At 36.9% G+C, this 24,613-nt stretch overlaps 1 protein-coding gene across 7 annotated transcripts in view; it reads right to left on the reverse strand.

The window, feature by feature from the left end:
* Window positions 1-24,393, reverse strand: part of pik3c2a (phosphatidylinositol-4-phosphate 3-kinase, catalytic subunit type 2 alpha) — a 39,642-nt gene extending 15,249 nt beyond the window's left edge. The window contains exons 1-14 of one of the 7 annotated variants that reach the window (XM_053500319.1): window positions 24,016-24,117; window positions 17,080-17,188; window positions 15,881-16,957; window positions 14,079-14,179; window positions 13,679-13,839; window positions 12,870-12,990; window positions 9,186-9,297; window positions 6,911-6,993; window positions 6,752-6,815; window positions 6,509-6,655; window positions 6,380-6,410; window positions 2,846-3,065; window positions 1,290-1,412; window positions 990-1,157 (exon numbers count right to left, since the gene is read on the reverse strand). In XM_053500319.1, the coding sequence (XP_053356294.1) occupies window positions 990-1,157; window positions 1,290-1,412; window positions 2,846-3,065; window positions 6,380-6,410; window positions 6,509-6,655; window positions 6,752-6,815; window positions 6,911-6,993; window positions 9,186-9,297; window positions 12,870-12,990; window positions 13,679-13,839; window positions 14,079-14,179; window positions 15,881-16,885 (2,336 nt within the window). In that variant the 5' untranslated portion in view covers window positions 16,886-16,957; window positions 17,080-17,188; window positions 24,016-24,117. Of the gene's footprint in view, window positions 1-989; window positions 1,158-1,289; window positions 1,413-2,845; window positions 3,066-6,379; window positions 6,411-6,508; window positions 6,656-6,751; window positions 6,816-6,910; window positions 6,994-9,185; window positions 9,298-12,869; window positions 12,991-13,678; window positions 13,840-14,078; window positions 14,180-15,880; window positions 16,958-17,079; window positions 17,189-24,015 lie in introns of all 7 variants that reach the window. The other 6 variants (XR_008360913.1, XM_053500320.1, XM_053500323.1 and 3 more) reach the window with 6 other exon arrangements.
* Between the last annotated feature and the right edge of the window lie 220 nt (window positions 24,394-24,613).

Below are 24,613 nucleotides of genomic sequence, written 5' to 3' on the forward strand. Positions count from 1 at the left end.
TATATTAATAGTCTGACTCTGAACATGGCCATACCTATAACTTGATTAGTTTTTCCCCATTTTAGTCTTTCAGATGTTCAGGCAAGGTTAGATGAAAATGATTTCATTATTTCATATTTTTTGGTTGTGTAACTAAACTTTGGCCCGGCTTAAGCTACTGGACTGCAACTAGAAAAGAAGTTCAAATCATCACCCCTACCGTCATACCTGAAGGTGTTTGTGGTAATATACTATATTTTCTACAAACATGGTACTGTGCATAATGACCAAACATATCCATCCTGGTCTCAACAATCCAAAGATTTTTTTTTTTTTTTTCCAGTTTGCTTAGATGTAATTTTGCAAACCTTTTGCTGCCATATTATTATTTCATTCAGACAGAGAGGCTTATTCCTAGTAACTGTTTCTAGAAACTGTTCTCTACTTGATCAGTCCTTTTCTGATTGTACGGTCATAAAAAAGTTTACTTGCTTACAGAATTGCACGTTACATTACATAGTTCACTGAATATTAAATGATCTGGCTTTGTCTTGAAAGTGATTTTTAGAAAAGAAAAAAAAAAATCTCTCACGGTACAATAGTTGATTTTGAAATGGTTTTAAAACCTTTTCCAGGATTGTGAGGTGCAACTGGTGCTTCTCTAAAGTAATGACTGATGTCATTTTTCCTTGAAGAACTGCTTTTATGCAAGTAGTCACAATTGATTAATCCTGTTCTTTCATTAGTAACATTGGCTGCTAATTGCTTTTTAAAATATTGTTGAAGTAGGAAGGGTGTATTTATTTTTTACAACCTGGTTTCTGAAGGTGACTATACTTTTTCAGAAACACTAACTACATTTTGAAAGCTGTTGTGTTTTTGTTGTCACCTAGAATTATCTGCCTCGATACAGAAATTGCTGAGGATCCATAACTAAATAACATTTTATGCCACAGAACATAAACCAGCCCGAAATGATTAATATTCAAAAAGAATGCTTCATGCCTTACCGCCTAAAGTCAAAGAGAGGCATGGTGACTTTGCCTAACAGTTCTGGCCCCTTGTGCTGTTTGTTGGACTCAGGAGAATTGCTAGAATTCTGGTTGAGAACTCCATAGAGAGAGAGGCTTAAAACAGTCTCCAGCGGAACCGAGGCGACAGGGATGGGAAAATTTATCCTAAACAACAAAAAGGCACCAAGATCTATTTTAAGTACAAATCTTACATGAAGCTGAGCTCCTGAGTTTATGCAAGATTATAAATAAATAAATAAATAAATAAAGTATAAATAAATAAATTGGATCACTCACAGTTCATCCCATTTGATGTGATAGTAAAAACTCTTGTACGTTCCAACTTTCTTGGACTTGACAGGCTTCAAAAGATTCTCATCATTGTGCATCAGAGAACACATCACATAATATTTTTCATAACTACAGGAACAGGAAAAGGGAACAAATAACAAATGAGACTTATGAAACAATAACAATGTATGTGCTCTGTTATGAATGAGTTAATATAGTAATTAATAATAGTCCAGACACCCCTGTTTGAACCAGATTTTGAGGTGATGTCAAATCTTTTTCACCCATAATATCATAAAAACAAATGTAAACCAAAATAATAAATAAATAATTATTAATAATAATTAATAACGATAATAATAATAATAATTATTATTATGTTTTTTTTGTGGGGGGGAATAACAACTTAAACCAGTAATCTGATAGACTTTAAATTAGTCTATTTTGGGACTGACAGTATACAGGTTCCATGCAAATGTAAAGTTGGTGTTTAACTGTCACTGAAATTATATTACAAAAAGGGTCCAGATCATTAAACATAAGAAAACAAAATGCAGAAAATGTATTTTGTAGCTAGCAATCCTCCAAAGCACTAATTCATGTGCTCCTATCTATTATCAAAAATTACTTTTCCAGCAAAAGCATAAACTAGCTTGCTATTTCAGAAGGCACACTTGCACCAAGGAAATTACACTTACAAAGACATTAATGTACCTTGCCATTTTCTGTATGAAACACTGAATATAAAACAGGAATGTACTTTTTATGTGGCCATGACTTAAACCACTTTTTATATTTTAGAATAAAATTGTACAGAACTTAGTTCTTGCAAACTTACTAGTTAGTTACCCACTGGGTAAGCACTGGTGTGCTTCTGGATTAAAAAAATAATAATAATCTAAAAATATTTATAGCACTTATTTGTGATTCAAAACAATGAATATATATGAAACAAGAACAAAAAATATGAAACCTGGATGTGAATGTGTCTCCAGTGAAAGTAGTAAATTGTTTTAAAATTAGACATTTCACATCACAGGTTTTCATATTGTGACCGTACATAGAACCACTAAAAGGAATTTTTTTCCCCCTTCTATTTATGTCCCGCTGTCAAGTTTGTGCAAGCCTTTGGCCATGACTGGCTCAGATTTCTGTTCTTGGAGCATTAATGTTTTGTATACTGCATAATGAGGTTCTTGAGTGCTTTTAATTAGTGTCCTACTAAAACACAATGGCATTAATTACAGTGTGAGTTCAAGATGTTGACATAAATAAAATGTTAAATACACTTATGATCTGTTGGCAAGAACTTCACTTGGCATTGATTTAAGATCGGAACTAGGATGGCAATGTATTAAATGTAAGACAATATGGCTTTCTACACTTAAAAATAGAATACAGTTTTATAAACGATGAAGAAATTAAAACTACAAGGCAGTTCAAATTAGTTTGCTAGGACTCAATGATGAGTCCTACTGCAAAGCTTTGCAGTGGTTTAAAAAAAAAAAAAAACATATTTACATATTTATATGGATATAAAACTGAAATCACGAAGCTCTTACCTGCTAACCCATGCAGCAGAAATGCCATGTATGGCAAAAAGTGTAAAGTGTACATGTTCAGTGACGCTGGATGCCTCCTGGCTGTCTCTCGGCTTTTCTGGGCGCTCTTCATCCAGTTGAGGAGGTAAGTCCAGGCAGAATGAGCACATGTAGAGTTTAACCAAATCATACAGTGCATCTGTAAGGATCCTAAGGTGCTCCTCCACTGTGCTTCCATAACCTACAAACAGTGACAAACTGTATAGTGATGGTTTTATAAAACAAGATCTGTCCACCCTTGATTTCTATTCCCCACCCTTTCAGTGATTTTGAAAAATGCCGTATACAGTGTTTATAATCCCACTTTGATCTGTGCTAATACAGCATCTTATGAAAACATGCTCTGTGTTAGTGTGGTTGTTCAAATAGCTAGATACAGTCCCGATCAAAAGTTTAAGACCACTTGAAAAAAGGCAAAAAAAAAAAAAATAATCATATTATGCATGGTTGGATCTTAACAAGGTTCCAAGTAACACTTGCAACAAGAAGAAATGGGAGTGAGACAAAACATTTTGTAAGCATGCAATTTAATGAAAACAACGATTAAACCAAAAAACAGAATGTTTTACAGCTGATCAAAAGTTTAGGACCAGACCTCCAAAAAAAAAAAAAAAACGTAAACCACCCCCAAAACAGAAATCAAACTTCCAAACATGAACTCAGTACCGAGTAGCTCCACCGTTATTGTTGATCACTTCAAAAATTTGTTGCGGCATGCTTGATGCAAGCGTTTCCATGAGGTGAGTGGGAACATTTCTCCAAGTGGCGAAGACGGCTACACAAAGGGCATGTACTGTCTGAAACTGTTGTCCGATTTTGTAAACTTCCCTTGCCATCCATCCCCAAAGGTCCTAATTTGGATTTAGATCAGAAGAACACGAAGGATGGGCCAAAAGAGTTATGTTATTCTCCTGGAAGAAGTCCCTTGTCCTGCGGGCACTGTGTACTGTAGCGTTGTCCTGTTGAAAAACTCAGTCGTTACCACACAGACGAGGGCCCTTAGTCATAAGGAATGTTCTCTGCAACATCTGGACATAGAAAAGCAGTTTGACGCTTCTGCACTTCCTGAAGCTCCATTGTTCCACTGAAGGAAAAAGCACCCCAGACCATTATGGCGCACCCTCCACTGTGGCGCGTAGAAAACATCTCAGGTGAGATCTGCTTGTCATGCCAGTAACGTTGGAAACCATCAGGACCATCAAGGTTAAATTTTTTCTCATCAGAGAGTAAAAATTTCTTCCACCTTTGAATGTCCCATGTTTGGTGCTCTTTTGCAAAGTCCAAACGAGCAGTTCTGTGGCGTTCAAGGAGACGAGGTCTTTAAAGACGTTTTTTGTTTTTATAGCCCTTTAGTCTCAGATGCCATCTGATGGTTATGGGGCTGCAGTCAGCACCAGTAATGGCCTTAATTTGGGTCGAGGATGGATCGTCCAGTGTCTTGACGGATAGCCAATTGGATCCTCCGGCTCAGTGCTGGTGAAATTTATTTGGGTCTTCCACTTGACTTTTTTGTTCCATAACCCTCAGGATCATTTAAAAAATTCCAAATGACTGTCTTACTGCGTCCCACCTCAGCAGCGATGGCGCGCTGTGAGAGACCCTGCTTATGCAGTTCAACAACCCGACCATGTTCAAAAAGGGAGTTTTTTTGCCTTTGCGATCAGAACGTGTGACTACCTGACAGAAAATGACAATGAATCCACATCTTTGCACAGATTTGGCCTTTTAAAGGCACGTGGTCCTAAAATTTTACTCAGCTGTAAAACAGCCTGTTTCAGTTTAATCGTTAGTTTTAATTAATTGAATGCTCAAAAAATTTTTTGTCTCACTCCCATTTTTTTCTTTTTGCATGTTGAAGCTCTACTTGGAAATTTGTTAAGATCCAACCATGCAAAATATGATTTTTTTGCCATCTTTCAAGTGGTCTTAAACTTTTGATCGGGACTGTACATGACTGAAACCTACTCAATTTTATTTGTGTTTCTAAAGGCTTTCTATATAGTAATTTACATCTTGTGTCGCTCATATAGTCTTTCCATATTAATCTGACGCAGGCTTGTAGGACAGTAGGAAGACACAGCAACTCTGGTAGTCTGTACTATGAAACCAAGCGCTCAAGTAATTACTGTACAGTGAAACCTTGGATTGTGAGTAACCTGGTCTGTGAGTGTTTTGCAAGACAAGCCAAATTTTAACTTGATAAACAAGCAAGGATTTAAAGTACAAGTAGTACACATGCACTTGATGTCCGGGCATCACATGATCACAACTGAGCCAATAGTTCTTCTCTCTCTCTCGTGCTGTGGTATTGTGGGTCATCGTCTCCCATGCTCCAGGTCAGTGCGTGTGCGCATGGTCAACATCTGTGCGCACGTGTACTGTTTACTATTACATTGTTGCCACATGTGCAATATTATTATTATTATTATTATTATTATTATTATGTGTATAGTATAGTATTCAAGTGTTCATTGAGAGCTAGTGATGGGGCCAGGGGTAGCTCAGTGGTTAAGGCATTGGATTATGGTTCGGAAGATCCCAGGGTCAAACCCCACAACCACCAAGTTGCCACTGTTGGGCCCTTGAGCAAGGCCCTTAACCCTCAACTGCTCAGATGTGTAATGAGATAAAAATGTAAGTCGCTCTGGATAGAAGCGTCTGCCAAATGCCCAAATGTAAATGCAATTAACTGATCCGCTCCCACGGTCATGTAATTGATGCAAACTGACACTATTTTAATACAAACTGTGTTGTGTTGGTATATATATATATTATTATTTTTTTTTTATTTATTTTTTTTTTGGACACACCTTCCTGATTTTAATATTTTTCTACATTGCAAAACGATGTAAAATGTATCCAAAATGTGCAATAGCCTCATTTGAACAGTTGATATTGAGATGTGTCCGCTACTATGCTCTGAATTTTAAGGAAGCAGAGGCAAGTTATGGTCTTCCTTTCCTAGGATGGTCTTCATAAGAGCCAGCTTCATCATGGTGTTTTGCAACATGTGTTTTGCAAATGCATGGAACAATACTGTTTATGCAAGAACTATTCCAGAATAGCTGACCTTAAGGTAGCAACTAACATTACCCAAGTAATTTTATAGTTTTGGGAAAAAATCCATTATTGTTCTAAAATGTAGAAAAATAAATACAAAATTGTCCAAACTTTTGACTGGTACTGTACATGTATTAATAAAAAAAATTAATAATGTTTTGTAAAGGGATGTTAATTTTTTTATTTTTGGTTAAATTTACAGTATACACTATGATATATTATTTCCAAACTTTGACCCATTATTTCATCAGTTATTATTAAACTGATTATAATTATTGATTATAAACCTTAAATTGCAGAGCAGAACAAAAGCATTACAAATTTATTGACTGACAATTATTGATACAGATCAGCTAGAATACATAATCAGAATTTAATGCCATACTAAAGAACACTAATATATAGAACAATGCAATTCAAGAGTGTTTTGCTTACCATTACTTGAACATGCTGATCTGCCATTACCCTGTTAACAAGAGGCTGCCATGAATACACAATTTAACTGTACAATTGAATTGTGTCCAAGTACCCTTTGCAAAAAAATGTATTCTTAGAATCTCTGACCTCTGATGTGCAGGATTTAGTAAGGTTGACTGAACGCTTCAGTTTTCGCACAGCATCAGTTATGGTTGGTGTCTCAACCTCATCCAGCAAATAACACAGATTTTTAACGACTTGGATTATTCGATCCACTGCTTTGTATTGTGTGTTCTATTAAGAGGTAAAAAAAACAAAACAGAAAATATAATAATCACAAAATTTATCATCTCATTGAGATTTGCGATAACCCTCTGTGTTGTGTTGCACCTCTTTCTGGAGACAGATATTGACTTGGTTGTGATATTCTTCTAAATGTTCAGCAAGGCTCTCTCTAGAGAAGAAAAATATAAGATGATACAAAGAGACAAGCAAATGAATTTTTTTTCTGACTGTTCTTTATCAGAGCTAGACAAGACAAATTCCTACCTTGTAATTGTTTTCTTAAAAGGCATGTCAGTATCACCTAGGTATGTCTTCAAGTCGATAGGCGAGGCATCATCATCTTCCTGCTGACACACATGCAAAATCAATGCACAGAACAAATTTAAAGGTGCATTACAAATGTCAAACATCACTCTCACTCAAGAAAGTGCTAATTTGGGATAATATTGAAGCACCTCGTTTGAAAATCCTGTGGACAAGTTAGAACACAGGTGATTTCTCTTAAATAGCCAACCCAGTGCTCACAACAACATAGTTCTAGCAATTGAGTATTTAACGTCCATGATTATGATTTACGTTAATCACTTGTAGTAAAAGAGGAAGTATCTACAGAATCTGCCATTTTTTGTCATACTGTACAATCTGCTTTTAAGGGTTCTGAAACATTTAGGATGCTTTATATAGCAGTAGAACCCAATGTGCAAGGGTAATATTTGGGAAGTGGACAAAAAGCTCAGCCTATATTTTTTTTGTCTTGCTTCTCAGCACATGTTCCAAACCAAATCAAAAAGGATAAAAACAACAAAAAAAACTTTTGTTCAATCCAACTGAAATCACCTCAGAGCAGGGTCTGATCAAAATGGAGAGTAAAATGGGTGTAAGCTATTCGTATAGCTCCATCTGCTGAGTTACTTGATATTTAATTTTAATAGCTTAGTGTTCATTACAAGAGAAAAGCAGTTACTGCAAAAACTTATGTTATGCTATGATTGTTGTTTAAGTGTTTGCATGTTTTCACACAAAATGTAATATGATGTTGTGTTACATGTTTTCTAAAGGGTTAATGGAATAGTATTTTTTAAGCTTAGTTATTTAAATTTAATTTAACCAATATTTATTAGAAGTAGTGATTTAACTATTTTTTGTGACGTACCCTTTTTTCTGGTTTTCATTTAAGGTTATCGAACACTTAGTTGAATCTACTTTGAACAATTGTTGTGTAACCTGCAAAGCTGTCAGACGAAGGAATTAAAAAGTGATTCCAGAGTTGAACCAACTGTCATGTCCCCTGTAGTTGGCTAATGACTTCAATTCCTCCAAAGTTTTATTCCTGAAATGCACAGGATTACCTAACCAAGAAGTGTAATTTCTGAACAAGGAGTTCTGAAGAACACAAAGTGAACTGAAGACGTACTGCTCGGAATCGTTGTTACTCATCAAGCAGGAAAGGGTTACACCGCCATCTGCAGACAAGTATAATTCAACACTGTACAGTGAGAAAGACTGTTTTCAAATGAAAAGCCTTTAAGCTTTCTCATAGAAGTGGGTGTCCCAGCAAATTAAGTACAAGCTGTTTAATGCTCAAGTACAAATAAGTATGGGTTTTATGAAAGGCTTAATAAGAGAAAGCCACTTTTCTTTAAAAAAAAAATAATAATAAAAAATGATGAGACCAAAGTGGAGATGTTAAATCATGCACAGAACCAAAATGCACTGGTGAAAACACTGTACAACAAGACAAACATCTCATACCAACTGTCAAGCATGACCATACTACTAACCATGACAAAAAAATGTCAGAGTGGTGAAGAGAACCCAAAGAAAAAACAACAGTCAGTGAACATCAACAACAACTTTCACACTCCACAGGGTAATGGTAAAAGCTATCACAATCCACTGTTTGAGAAAAGGTTAAAGAGCATAAATATACGAGGAATACCACAAGATGCAAACAAGTCATCAGCAGAAGACCAACCAATAAATTAAGACATAAAAAGATAAGGATAAAAAAAAAAAAAAAAAAAAAAAAAAAAAAAAGAACAATCCACTCAAAATCCAAGAAAGATAAACACAAAAAAATAGTGGTAGAATTGAAAGCAGTAATAAATCTGGCCTGCTAAGCAATACATGTACACCATTTGTGCATGTGTGTGTGTGGAGGGGGTACAAGAGTAGTGACCATAATGAAACATCAATAAAACTAGCTGGCCATACCTAGACAGCTATGTCAATATAACCTTGAGAATAAACTTAATTTATTTTACCCAAACAACCCATTTGCCTCATTAGTGGGTTTGACGGCCTAATTGGTTGATGTCTATAGTGCAACAATTATAACAACTAAAACATAAAAAAAAAAAAAAAAAAAAGAGTCCAGTTTTCTTCTACAGTTAATGGGTAAGAAAAAACACTGGTAAACAGATCTTAAAAAAGGAGACTACTGGATCAAGCTCTGACAGTCAGTATACACAAGGTCTGCACACTTAAAATTATAGCCCCCAAAACAAGAATACAACCATAACGTTAAGTGTGATATTACCGTCCGAGCAAGATCTCTCTTCATGGTGCTGTGAGTGAGGAGTTGCAGCTGTATCTCAGTCTCCCACTTCCTGCAGTTCTGCACATACTCATGGCTGCCCAGACTGTGTTTACTAAGGAACAAATAGACACATCAAGCTTGGGTCTGTGGGAAAATGCAACTATGTAACATTATTAAAAAGTAGTAGTAAAATATCTTTTTGCTTAATGTGGACAGGTGCTATCAAAGCTTTCTGTGACATAGTCTCACCAAACATCCTAGATGCAAATTAGTAATATTCCCTTTTAAAATATTTTGCCCCTGGCCAAAAGTTCCTTGATTAAGTCATATTTATCATTCTTTATTTGACCCTAATAGTAAGGAGAGCTTCACTGACTAGGTCGCAAACCACTACGGCTCTCATCTTTCCATTTTATGGACATTTCCACAGGAGTGGAAGGTCAAGATTCTTGGAATGGATGGCTGTGGCATTGTTTGTGCTAAAAGAAAGGGGCTGACAAAGAAAAAAAAAATGCTGAGCAAGCCTACAAGCTTCCTTGAACAAACATGAATTTGAACTAGCTTAAATAGACTCCATTACAACTTTGTGTGTTTGGCATTTCATCTTAATTGAGAAATCATATTTGTTGGAAGAGCAATCAACACATGAAAAATGTATTAATTAATTAATTAATTTCCAGCAATCAGGTCCTGACTTCACAACTTATTGTTTTTATTATTATTATATTGCATTATATTACTATTATCATCATCATCATCATCATCATCATCGCCACATTTATCTAAACATTTAAAACAGTGGACCACAAACAGGAAAAAACTTTCATGTGTAAACATTTTTCATACTGCAACCACTAAATGTTTCATAAATAATTATATTTATTAAATAATTTATTCTAATCATTTATACTATATTATCACTTTAAGTTCTTTAAGGCAGTGTTGGGTAACCTGTTCATTGTAACCTAAGCGTTAATCGGCAAGGAATTTTTATTAGATTTCAGCAATCTATGTCCTGTAAATTTCAGTTTGTAGCAGATTACAGTTTTCATCTAAAATCACATTAACAAATGACACTATGTAGCTACAGTATGTCACCTCCTGAACAAATGCATGAAGCTTTTTCACTGATTGGGAGGCTTTAAAAAAAGCAATGAATGTCGCATGATTCAGAAAGCAATCTTAAAAGGAGAAGAAAATAGTTTGTAAGAACTCTCTCCCTTTCTTGGTTTGTTCTTTAGCGGACTTTCCCACATTCCTGAATTGTTGCAATCTTAGATAGTCAGGAAGTGTGGGAATGTTCAGTATGGCAAGTTGTGGTTGGGAAGAAATCCTTACCAAGTAAAAAAATAAATAAAATAAATAAATCATGGTGAATCATATTGTCCAAAATTGGATAGAATTCCCTGTTTAGCTTTGATGTAAACAGCTTTGAGCTGCAGCACTTGCAAACACTTTTCACAGTGGGTGGAAAATTTCCAAATGCCACATTCATTCACCCACAACATTTAACAATCATACACTCAGCCAAATCTTCGAATTCAGGTGTTAAAAAATAAAATAAAGCACCCAGGCATGCAGACCGCTTTTACAAAAATTTGTGAAAGAATGGGTCGCTCTCAGGAGCTCAGTGAATTCCAGCGTGGTACCATGATAGGATACCACCTGTGCAATAAGTCCAAGCATTTCCTCACTACAAAATATTCCACAGTCAACTGTTAGTGGTATTATAACAAAGTGGAAGTGATTGGGAACGACAGCAATACAGCCACGAAGTGGCAGGCCATGTAAAATCACAGAGCGGGGTCAGCGGACGCAGAGACGCATAGTGTACAAGATCACCAACTCAAGTTAGTGTAGTCAATAGCTACAAACCTCCAAACTTCATGTGGCCTTCATGTGGAGATTAGCGCAATAACAGAATGGTTTTCCATGACCGAGCAGCTGATTTCAAGCTTTAGTGCAATGCAAAGCGTCAGATCCAGTGGTGTAAAGCACACTGCCACTGGAATGCTACATCATACCAAGACATATTGAACAATTTCATGTTACCTTGGCCACTTCCAGTTCCAACATTATGGACCTTGCATTGTGCAGTGGTATGCATTAAAGACATGGATGAGACATAGATATACATACTATCTGTGTGCATGGAGTGTGCATGTTCTGCCCAGGCTTGGTGGGTTTCCTCTGTTCCTCTCTCACAGTCCCAATTGGCATTCCAAAATTGATCATAGTGTGTGAATGTGTACGAGTTTGAGTGTGTGCGTGTAATTAATCTTATTCTTTCGCCAATAAAGTATGTCTTCAAAAGATTTTCCCAGCTGTTTCCACAATGCCCTCACCCAAACTTGTCAAGCTGATATACTAACATATGTCCAAGTTAATAATACTAAACTTAAATCCTAAAAAGTATTGTAAAAATAGCTGTGTCTTTCTTCTATGGGAAACCCTTATGGGAAATGGGACCAGATAGGAAATCCTGTCTGCATACAGTACATTTTAGGCTGAAAGACATGGATTATGAAACATGATTCTTTTCCAATATCTTACTTATATTGTTTCAATTACAGTTTCATTACCAAAGTAAGAAATAAATATTTGTGTGGTATTTCATAACTCCTGTCCAGTGCTCGAATAATAAAAAAACTTTTTTAAAAACAGTGGAACCCCAGATTGCGAGTAACACGGTTTGCGAGATTTTTTATCAATTTTGACTTAAAAAACAAGCAAGTCTTGGTTTACGAGTATCATTTATAACTTATGCACTTCTTGTTTTGTTGCCGAGCGTCACATGATCACAACTGAGCCAATGTTTTTTCTCTCTCTTGCGCTGCGGAATTATGGGTAATCGTCTCACCTGCTGGGGCTTAGTGCACGTCTCTTACTGGTATAATCAACATCCGTGCACGTGTGTACTATTTACAAAAAAACTGTGACCACGTCTGTGCGCAGAACATATTTTATTTTGTATTTGTAAGCGCGTGTGTACAGGATGCGCGTATGGTTAAACATCCATTTTCTCTTTCCCTCTCTGTTTCAGCCTGTTGTGTGCGCGCGTAATTTGACACTGTGCCCCTTCACACACATACACTCGCCTTTACACTACCCCCACCTTGCTAATTTTTACAACAAAACAGTCTTTTCATTAATGTGTGTGTGTGTGTGTGTGTGTGTGTGTGTGTGTGTGTGTGTGTGTGTGTGTGAAATTCAAATAGGAGAGGAGAAAGGTTTACCATTACAAACCATAAAAAATAAGCTTTGAGTTACGAGTTTTTTGGAATGAGCCCACTTCCTGAACGAATTATGCTTGTAATCCAAGGTTCCACTGTATTTCGTTATGGAGTAGTACAGCGTACTACTCCATATACTGTAGCTGGCTTTTTTTTTGTTTGTGATGGTGGTGGTGTTGACTTCTCATTTATACTTTTCAACCATCATCCTAATCCCTTCAGACAAAACAAATTTACAAACATGCTACTATATTTTACTGCTTTGCTGATTACACACATTACTAAACCTTGATAGCGTTATCATACTAATAAGATTGAAGTAGATTATTCAAGGGACTTCATGATAACCTTCTCATACTAATTTAGGTCACAAGAGGTAATTAATTGCTTCAAGTCCTGCCAAAAAAAAAAAAAAAAAAAAGACTTTTTGGCAAAGGGCATAACTACTTACTTTTGTAGGACCTGCTCCTGGCCACAAACCTTCAGGACATAGCTGCTGATGTCCACTTGGCTCAGGTCATCATGGGCCCAGCAGAGAGCCTGCATTATCAGCAGCTCCACTGGTGAACTCACTACAAGGTAGAAAATAAGACAGAAGGATTTGACTTCTAAAAATAAGCAAAATCTTTAAAAGTTAAAAGTTAAATTAACTCAATAAATATAATTAAATTAATGCTAGGCCCTGCTAGGGTAAAATGGCATATATTGTAGGGATATTTGAAGCAGACATTTGGGAGAGATGCATCCCCAAAAAGCTTTTTAAAAGTCATTACAACATTTGAAATATGCACATGCGAACATTAAAATCAATTCTATTCGATTTCTGGCCACTAATTGTTATTCTTTTTATTAATTCAATTCAATAGCAGTAATGTTTACTGTCTGATTTGTAACAAGCAGCTACGTTACTTACATGTTTTGAAATAATAGGAACTACTAAAAATTAATCCTCTAGTCAACACAAAAATGCTGTTTAATTCTTTATGGATTGTATAAATAGCATGCATCATACAAAGCAGTAATTTCTTTTTTTTTTTTCCCCTGCCCATCTTCTGCTCCACATTCCTGTCCAGTAGGTGGCGATATGCATCAAAGAGTATTTATGGAAAATGGATGCTTTTCCGCAGAAGCTGTGGTATATTTTAAAAGAATTCGTAAATTTTATCCCATTTCGCAATTCACAATTATAGGTTTAAGTGAAACGTTTAAACACAAAGGACCTTACTTGCTTGTAGGTAACAAAATCATTTGTAAATTTACCATCGCAAGTGAAGGTTACAGGCTGCTGGAAGTCCAAAATTTCAATGGAAACTTTCACACTGCTACTGTTGTCTCCCCCTAACTCCCTGTGAGAGATCACTGGACTCAAAACATATCCTGGATTGGTAGACGGGTCATCAAATGAAAACTTTGATTTTAGTCTGAAAAAATAAAAATAAAAAAAATAAAAATCACAAAAAAATACTTGAAGTATGGGCGTAATAAAATTTATACAATCAGATACGTGCTTTGCTTTACTTAAACAAACTGAATAAAATTGTTGACATGGTATGGGACCGATATGTCACGACATCACAAAAGCTAAAACAGTTTCAAAAGGTCACAGACAAACACAGAATTTCTATCTTTACTCTTCACATGCAATTCTTATTTTGCTTACTTTGCAATCTCTTTACGGAATGCTGAGACTTCTAGGTTCTGGCCCCAATTTTCTTCTAAAATGTCATACTTTCTGAGTGCAGTCCCACTTTCATTCGTAACCTGTAGAATACACATGAGGAGTCACATGAGGAAAAAAAACACTAGTCAGCACTATAAAGCATGGGAAAGGATGTGTTTATCAGTATGGCACAAGTATGAGCAAATAATGTTCAAAGACCAATAGATAAATTAAATCAGTGAGAAGACGTATCCCTATGTTAAATTTAAAACACAAACTATACATTTTGCTGTATTAATAAATAAAAAACATTGTTCAATGGAGTTAGCTGCCTAGCACATTGCAAACAAAACTCAAATGTACAGTTTCACACTGTTAAACGTAAAGTATGGAATGCTGAATTAAATTTAAATAAATAGTTAACCTTCCATTTTACACCTGTACAAATTCTGTATCTCTAAAGTAATATTTGAATATTTTGATACAAAATACAAAACTTTCCTTAGAGACTACTTGCCTGTTCCATAAACGTGAATTAACTGAATTAATGGAAAAAATTAAACAGCACTATTTAAACCAAGACTGCACCACGCAGAAAACTGAACAGTGCGAATATCATTACACACTTTTGAAAATATTCTTTGGCATGGGGTTTACATACGGTATACCAATACAAGGTCTACACAAACAGTTTGCATCTAAATAAATAGAATATGGTGACTTTTTAAAATAAAATTTGGATGCTCACAGCTCACGAAATTAAAAAAATCCAGTATCTAAAAAAATATTAGACTTTCACTTTGAGTATTACAGTAAATACTGTACATCTCTTGGTCTAGCTCAGTACACACAACCATAATCATGCAGAAGACTTCTGACTTGACAGATGTCCGGAAGAAGATCATGAGGTATCATAGCCATTCCTTCATTTGGAATTCAAAGTCCAGAGTCTGGAGGAAAAGTGGAAACACAGAATCCAAAGTGCTTGAATCCAGTGTGACGTTTTTACAGTCAGTGATGTTTTGGGGTGCCATGTCATCTGCTGTTGTTGGTCCATTCTGTTTTATCACAGCCAGCCACCTGGAAATTTTGAAGCACTCCATGCTTTCATCTGCTGACAAGCATTATGGAGATACCGATTTCCTTTTCCAGCAGGACTACCACAGGCACACATTGCCAAAAGTCTGCCAGCCAACTCGCCTGAAATTAACCCCATAGAGCTATGGGGTATTGTCAAGAGGAAGATGAGAAACACCTGACCCAACAATACAGATAAGGTTGCTATCAAAGCAAGCTGGTCATGAATAACGCCTCAGCAATGGCACACACTGATCACCGTCACAACATGCCATATTGATGTAGTAATTCATATTAAAGTAGCCCAGAGTAAGCCCATAAATAAACATACTTTTCATTCTTGTATTGTAAATCTTTTTTTTAATGATCTTAGGAAATATTCTTATATTTTGAGATACTGATGATTTAGTTGATTTATTTCATGCAACTCAATCAGTAAAATTTGAATATTTTACTCTAAGCCAACACTCTAAAACCATTACAAATCTGCTTTTCAAAACCATCATCTTAACTAGATTCTTTAAAAAAGTTTCTTAAATCAATGTAAACCGAAGCAACCATTAAAATCTTTTTACTTATATTACTATAAAACCAATTTCATTCATTCATTCATTCATGTTATTAACATTATTAAGTTAATCTTAATACCATATATAGTTTACATGAATGCTGAACAGTAGAAGACTATACAGTGACAGACTTAAAAGTTTGAATGGTTCTCATACCTGTTCACTTTGTTTACGTGGGCAGGAGGTTTCAGGCACATGGGTCTTGGGAACTGCCATTCCTGTAGACGCCCTTCTGGTTTGAGGAGGTACAGTGCACTTGTCTTTTTCCTGCGTTGAAGAACTGTTGCTCATCGTAACCTCGGTCTCCTCTCGTAAAACTGCATCCCAGGGGTCGTTTGCAGGCACAGACTCCACTATCACAGGTCCACGAAATGCACCAAGATTCTCTTCTGCCTCGACGCGATGCTTGCTGAGAGGATCCAGATCCAACCAGTCAAAGCGGCTTATGCTGGGGGAATCAGTAGGGTGGGGTACAGGCTCCAGGGATTTAACACTAACTGAGTTGTCATCCATCACAGAAGACCTGCCATTCCTCAAGTATTCTGAAGTGCTGGCAATCTTGTCAAAGAGTTTAGCCATTTCTGGGGTCATGACTGGCTGATGAAAGACATGAGGATTGACTGGCTGGACTGACACATATGGGAGGAACGGTCTCTGTTGGCCAGGGAGGTGGACATGCTGGAAAGGAAAAACTGGACCCTGCAAATGAGTCAGATTGGGCACGGTGGACTTTGAAATGGGAAGCATGGACGTATTTGCAGTATATGGGCTGAAAGCTTGTCCACCTGAGTTTGCACTAATGTTGCGGTTTAACAGAGACGATGGCCTACCAAAATTATCATCCAAGAGCAGCTTCTCCAGTTCCTCATTTGTTAATGTCTCCACATCGATGTCTCCAAATAAGTCTTTCTCTGCCCCCTTCTTGGGTTCTGAGTCAGGGAACACAATGAGGTCTTTCTCCAGCTGGCTAATGGGAGTTATGGTTACTTGTGAATTAGGGAGCACATTTACATGGGATGGATGGAGTTTTGTTGTATATTTCCGTTTATGTTGCATTTTATTTAAGGCATCTGCCTCCATGCGCAAAGCCTCATCCTTCCCCACTGGTCCCTTTGGCCGACTGTCCAACTCATACCCATTGTCACTGGACATCTGGTCCATGGTAACTTTGCCTTGCCATGAACAAGGATGATCAACAATAAAACAGATTCAGTTTCTTACTGGAGATAATAGCTACAAGGGAGAAATGAGACAAAAAGACATGAGGAACAAAAATGTATTAAGGCAAAGGCTACAATTTAATAAGTCACAAAGCATGTGATTATTGTTTGAAATATATATACATTTTAAATGACCTGCTTATGAAAAGCATTCTGCTGAAACTTTGCAACACTAATCTTCAGATTTAGATATCGTGTCAGGTCCATAAGTATTTATCCAGTGATAATTTTCATAATGTTGCCTCTGTACAAGACAGCAAAAAATTTGAAATGAAGCAACAAAAACTTCGGTCAAAGGTGGAGTTTAACATTTGCGCTGGGATGGGGCAAACATTTTATAACTGCTATTGGAATGTGGTCCAACAAGTGAATGACATGTTACATACAGTAGCAGAAGATAATGACAAGCTTGCCAAAAAGCCAAACAACATAGAGAAACAAGTAAGGTTCTGATCACTCTGTGGTAGAGATGGGAATCACCAGGGAGCAGCCAATACGATATTATCACAACATTTATATATTATATATAAGGCAGCACGGTGATGTAGTGGTTAGCACTGTCGCCTTACACCTCCAGGGTCCTTGTGTGATTCCCGGCCAGGCCTGATTCCCATCTCTGTGCGCATGGAGTTTGCACGTTTTCCCCGTGTTTGGTGGGTTTACTCCAGGTTCTCCGGTTTCATCCCACAGTCCAAAGACATGTACATTAGGCTAACTGGTGTTCCCAAATTGCCCGCAGTGTGTGAATGAAAGTATAAATGTGTGTGTGCCCTGCGATGGATTGGCACTCTGTCCAGGGTGTACCCCGCCTCGTGCCCCAAGCCTCCAGGTCCCCACGACCCTGAATACAGGATAAAGCGGTATAGAAGATAAGATGAAGATTTATTATATATTATCATATAACTGTCGATTAAAATTATGGAATCAGTGTGGCAATACACAAATCACTGAATTGATTCCCCCCCCCCTATAAAAGTCTGTTAAAAGCGAAGTATTTGATTTGTTACTGTTAAGCTTTTATTTTCAAATGTACTCTTAAAGTATTTAGTGTAAACAACTCTAACATTGTGTACAAAACTGAAAACTATAAAACATGCATGCACCTCACTCATATCAAACATGCACGCACAATTAGAAAATGCTCAGCAACTGGGTCACCTACTGTTACAGTAAGTTTGTAAAAGTCTTATCTAGAAGTAAACACCTTTTTTGCATCCCGTGGTTTTGTAATAAATTAATCTGAGAATACTTAAGTCATGTGACATTGTGACTCCCAACATGTCACACACACATGACATGAGTGCTTAAATGAATGAATTTGTTAATCAAGTTAAGGTGGAGTTTAATATTGTTTCAACCATGTACTTTACGTACAGTACACAGTGAAACAAAACAACATTCCTCCAGTACCATGATACCCAATAAAAACAGCACAGAAATACCAAGACTACATTTATCTTAAAAAAAAAAGGTGGATAGTGACAAAGTAATAAACACTGGATAGTGAAAATTGTAGAAATTAATAAACAAAAATTGAATACAATTCAATAGACTGTATCCCTTAGAATCCTTTTACAATCCATTTTATTGCATTATATTATATTTAGTTTAGATATAACTTGGGAGGTATAATTATTAATTTCTACAAGAAAACCAAATCCTAACAGAATTTCAACACCATGAGAACGGCTGATGAACTGCAATCAATGTGCTGAATGGTAATCTGTCCATGGGATTCTCAGCGATTAGTACTGGAACATTATCTGGAAAAAAAGTTTTAAAAAAATCAACAGTGCTTGTTACAGTCAGATGTGTACTTAAGAGCTGAAGCCAGATTAGATTCAACATAGCCAACTGCTATGCGAGGTTGTTGTGATCATGCATGACGATGCAGGTCCGCACACTTCTGCCCACACTGTGACCAAAAAACATTGTTTTGAGGTGTAAAAGCATCCTTCCTATAGTCCTGATCTTCCATCAGACTTTCACCTGTGTGGCCCCCTAAAAGCAGCCAGATAAAGATTCACTTCTGATGAAGCAAATTGTCTGTAAATAAAGCTATGTGACTCAATCATTGGCTAATCTCTGGTCTGCTTGTTAAGCCAATAGTGTTTTGTTTTACACTCTGTAAGTGTGATCTGAATGCAGTGAAATACATGCAAGTGAATTACCGTCATTCAGAAATAATAGCGCATGTAGGTATAAATCAGGTTTGTCCTTTTTTTATATAAATATCCTGCTGATTTTTTTTATATTTAATACAACTGCTGAAATAACAGCGTATGTAGGTATAAATCACATTTGTGATTTTTTTTTTTTAATATAAATATCCTGCTGATTTTATTTATTTATATATTTAATACAACTGCTGACCTTTTGGGATTTACACCTAAAACAATCTCCCTCTGTGGTTGATGAGAAAGGTGAGTATAGAATGGACAGATTGGTTTAAGCTGACAGAAAGGCAACAGTAATTCAGGTAACCACTTTGTACGACTGCAGAGAACAAAAAAGCTTTTTGGAATGCCCAAACATTTCGAACCTTAGAGAGACGAGCTAAAACAATCAAAGACATCATCAGGTTCCACTTCTGCCAGCCAAAGAACTGAGGATGAAAAACTGTAAGCAGAAAACTGAATAGTTCAGGACTGGAAAGAATGTAGCCCGAGCTGATGAATGTTAATTTCTGCCGAGACACACAGATGGTAGTGCCACTTCATCTGTTTAGGTGCATAGCAGAGAAGACAAGGAATGTATGCAAGTTTCAGGAATGGAAACCCGGAGTCAGAGTAGTTCTGATTACCAGGAGTTCTATCGTTTGGCATTCTGGAGTCTGTCAGTTGCCTCCCTGTATTTCCTCCCTGTTTCAATATGACCTCGCTTCTGATTGCTCTGAATAGAAAAACAATCAAACTCGGTATCAGTGCAAGAACACACTCATTTTTTGGTGGACATTAAACTGAACAGATCAGTTTGTAACTAAAGAACATGGGCATTGTTAACATGCTGGGTGATGAACGCGAGTGGCAAAGACTTTGTGCACTTGATTACCAACATTGTTGAAACAGAGACCTGTAAATTGATAGGAATTGACTGTGGAACACTGGAAAAAAAAAGTCATGTGGTCTAATGAGTCCAGATTTACCCTATTCCAGAGTTATGGTGCATCAGTTTAACATAGAGGCAGAGTGATGTACCCATCATGCCTAGTGCCTACCGTACATGTGGGGCAGTGTTATGATCCATGGTTGCATCTGTTGGTCAGGTCTAGGATCAGCAACATTATGTGCCCAAAAAATGAGTTTATCTGACTACCTGAATATATCGAGTGACCAGGGTTTTCCATAAATTATTTTTTCTTTCCTGATGGCACAGGGATATTCCAAGACTATGATGCTAGTATTCAGCGTGCTCAAATTGTGAGAGTGGTTCGGGGAGCATGATACATTACTTTCACAGATGGATCGGCCACAACAGAGTGGAGACCTTAAAGTCATTGAGAATATTTGGGATGAGCTGAAGAAGGCTTTACGCAGTCGCCCGACTCTCCCAACACCAATACAAGATCTTAGTAAGAAATTAATGCGACTTTGAATAGAAAAAATAAATTTACACTGCCTTTTTCAAAACAGTGCCACAGCAAATACATGACATAAAGCCAAATGTGGTCCAAAAAATATTAGTGTGTGTTTTGGACAGTGTAGATACATAATACTATACTATCACAAGTTACTGTTTTATTTGACATACACATGGAAATTACCAACCAAAAGTATTGGCTGCACAAACAAATACACAACTAATATTTTTAGCATGTGCATAAACCTTCTATAATCCTCTGGACACTGTGACAAAAAAAACCAAGAGTGGAGATAAAAGAAGTTTAGGATAAAATAATAATTAAATAGTGCAATTATAACATAACAAATAAGAGGCAGTGGCTTTCCCAGCAGGAAGAAGAAAAAAATAAGAAAAACAGCCAGAACCTTGCCAGCAAAGTTGACCATTTGTATGCTTTAGCAATAACAACAAACAAATTCAGCTAGGTTACCATCAGCACCATTCTGAGGCATGAATGCATTGTTTGAGCACATTTAAACATATTGTTCTTATCTGCTAAGAAAGAGGGAAGCAGGTTTCGACAGGTACAGGCATAAGTACCAGTGAGAAAAAAAGTCAGTAGCTAGCCAATATCTACACAGTTTAGTAGATTAGTGCATATCGGCCTTGGTCACCTGAGATGCCTGACAATTGCCCAAGTATCAGCAATGTATGGGAAAAGCTGCAGAATCAAAAAACCTAAGTGAGAAATTAGATGAAATTGGATCTACAACATAAACTGAGGAATTTGTCTGTCTACAGTACAGTAAGTGTCTGTCTACTACTGCCTATGCAAACTCATGGAGAACATAACATATACACACAGGTATCCAACCAGGCATCTTGAAGCATCAGCTGTATCCTTGCCTATAAAAAACAAAAACACTATAGACTGCTATATTCACTGCACTTTAAGCACAATGCTTGATCATGCATCAGAGAAATATTGTCAGCCTTCCATTCAATCAAATAACGATGCATTGCCTTTTCTAAAAATAGAAGCATTTTAAGAATAGAACAACTTAAAGTTGGTTTTTAATGGCCACCCAAGGACACTTGCCCACACTTTCTAAAAATCTGTGTGGAAGAACTGTGCCATCCACAATCGATTAACTAGTAGCAGACCCGTTTATTCTCCTACCCTATGAGCAGTGTACTGAGAGGCAGTAAATGCAGCAAGTGCCAGCTGTAGTAAAAAGAATAAGAAGGGCATACTTATGGATCCACATGCTCTGCAGAGAAACATAGTTTTGCACAGTAAATGGGCTCTTCATTAAAGCACAGCACTGGTCAATGACCAATTTTTTATTTTTTTTTTTAAAGGGGAAGAGGTTGCTGGCATGTGACGATGGAGGAGGCTTCAGGCATCAAAGCTTGCCACTGGGTTTTCGAATGTCAAGTTATCATTACTTTTAAAAAATGTAAATTTTACTGCAATCAGAATGACATAGCAAGATAACTCAAAACATGTGCATGTGAATATTATTATTTTATTTATAAATGTATTTATTTTAGGTACAACCATTTAAACATGTGATTTTATGAAGCTGTGATATTTCTTGGCCTGCTGATATTTCTTTTCTTACACTTATGTTTACAAAGATATTTTAAATGAAATAAAATGTAGTTTATCATATTGCCTATGTTGTGCTGAACAAAAGGATGTCACTCTATATACATATATATCATATATATGTGTGTATACTGTACATACACACACAAATGTACACATGTACATACACCTGCTCGTCCGCTAGCTACCACCGCAATTATATTTCAGTCCAGTGGGAAACACTGTTATAGATTAATTTATTGTCACAGGTCTGCAAAACAAGTTAGTTTCTGTCATCAGTTAAATGATTAATATAATCTTGTTATTTCAGACTCATTAACTAAAAAAAAAAAAAAGAAAGAAAAACATCTTTCCACCACGTTTTAATACTCTCAATATACTGATGTGTATTTACAAGTTTACAATTAGTTATATGGTTTGAAGCACAAGCTATAGTTGGTTGTACACTTTATATTGATAAGATGTGTACTTTAAAATTATACTGGCTTTAGACTTAAGAATTTATAAGTCATTTATAAATGTTCGCAACTTAAAGATGTCTGTCCCAATTTTACACTACATGTACAAAAGTATTTGGCCAAACCTGCAATGACATTGTATCCAAATACTACATATGACTGTCTACAAGATTTCAGTGTGTTTCTGTGGAAACACAAACACTCGAGCCCATTCATTTTGTAGAGCTTTTATGAGGTCAGGCACTGATGTTGGACGAGAAGGCCTAGCTTGCAATCTATGTTCCAGCTCATCCCAAAGGTGTTGGATGGGGTTGCGTCAGAGCTCTGTGTGCGGCTCAGTCGAGTTCTTCCACACTGAACTCATCAAACCATGCCTTTTATAGTCCTTGCTTTGTGCACTGGGGCACTGTCATGCTGGAATAGAAAAGCTTTTGCCACAAAGTTGGCTCAGGTATGCTGAATCATTAAGATTGCCCTTCACTGGGGATAAGGGTCCTGATTGGAACAGGTTTGGCCAAATACTTTTGTCCATGTAGTGTATATAGACACCATGCACTTGGCTGGTGTTGCATTTGAATAAGTCATTCACGTCCAGCAAAGAAAATCTAAAAGAAAGCAAAAAAAAAAATAGGATGCTGTAATAACTGTACATTAAGCTTAAAGCCTCCTGGTTATCCCTGTGCAGGTTCTCCCAAAGTGTTATAGAAGAAAACACTTGAATACTGAAGACTGTTAGGCTTTCATTATATGTGGGAGGTGGTTTAGCAGGTTTCAGTTCTTCATCAACCCGTTAACGAGTTCTCTATATCTCTAACTCCACAGCACACACTACTACACTGTACAGAGTAGTTGAAAGTGTAAAACTTCGTCACCCCATCCCCCACCTCTAAGAAGGCTTTGTTCTTTTGAGCTCTGAACTTATCTAGAGTTTACAGAACGGTAGCATGAGAAGGTAACGGTAGGCCCCGGTGTCATGAGACACGACCGTTCGAGAATATTACAGTGTACAAGCTATAGGTTAAGGCTAATATAACTTACTGACAGGCTGCTTCTTTCCCCACCTGTGACTGCAAATCCATTAGTTATTGTATAAAAGTTGGCTCAAGTCAATATGTTACAGAATATTTAACACCCGAAATAGAATTAGGTACAAAACAGACAAAAAGTTATAAATGTATTATGAGTACGAGTTCATTAGCGGGAAAGTTCTGAACCCGATGTCAGCTAATAAACAAACAAACAAAACTCATCAAAGCAGTGACAATACAGCAAAACACTTAAACTCCATATTAACCCCAGCAAACTAATACCAGCCTTAAGCAGTCGACACTAACAACAAAAAGAAACTTCTACTTTACAACAGCTTTGTGTAATATGTTTTCAAGCTTTGTTTCTGACCAAGCAGGGAAGAAAAACGACAAAAGACAAGACGAAACTTACGAAGCCATAGCAAACGGAAGTGCCCGAAGCTCGTTCGTTTGCCAAAAGTATTAGCGAATAAAAGCGTCCACCTTTAAACTTTCCGATGTTTTAAGCTGGACATTTCCGTAAGGCCGGAAAATTCGCTCACCTAGTCGTAGACACGTCAGTTCCTGTTGGACTCGATGCCTAAAATGGCGCAACAGTGACTTCGTTTAAGGGAGAGCGTGTAAACGGAATCCAGTTGCAGATTATTAAAAAGCTCTGCGCGTCCGTACCAGAGGCACAAACGCTTCCACTCGCACGTCGAATTCGAAATATTTCAAATGCGGAAATCTAATCGCGCCTGCACCTCGGGCTGTCGGTTTCTGCCGGCACACAGCACTGCTCCCAGCTCTACAACACAGAGTGACTTTTTTTTTTCCTGCAGGAGTTTTGGAGCAAAATACAAGTGCTTAAGTATCACAGTCTACCCGATATGATCACCTAGCATGTGATAGGAACACTGGTACACCTACCCGTTCATATCATTATCTATTAGCTAATCTTGTGGCAGCAATGCAATACACAAAGCAGGCAGATATGGGCGAGCAGCTTTGGATATTTTCATATCAGCCAT

This window comes from Clarias gariepinus, chromosome 7 (assembly GCF_024256425.1).
Source record: "Clarias gariepinus isolate MV-2021 ecotype Netherlands chromosome 7, CGAR_prim_01v2, whole genome shotgun sequence".
Taxonomy (NCBI): Eukaryota; Metazoa; Chordata; class Actinopteri; order Siluriformes; family Clariidae; genus Clarias; species Clarias gariepinus.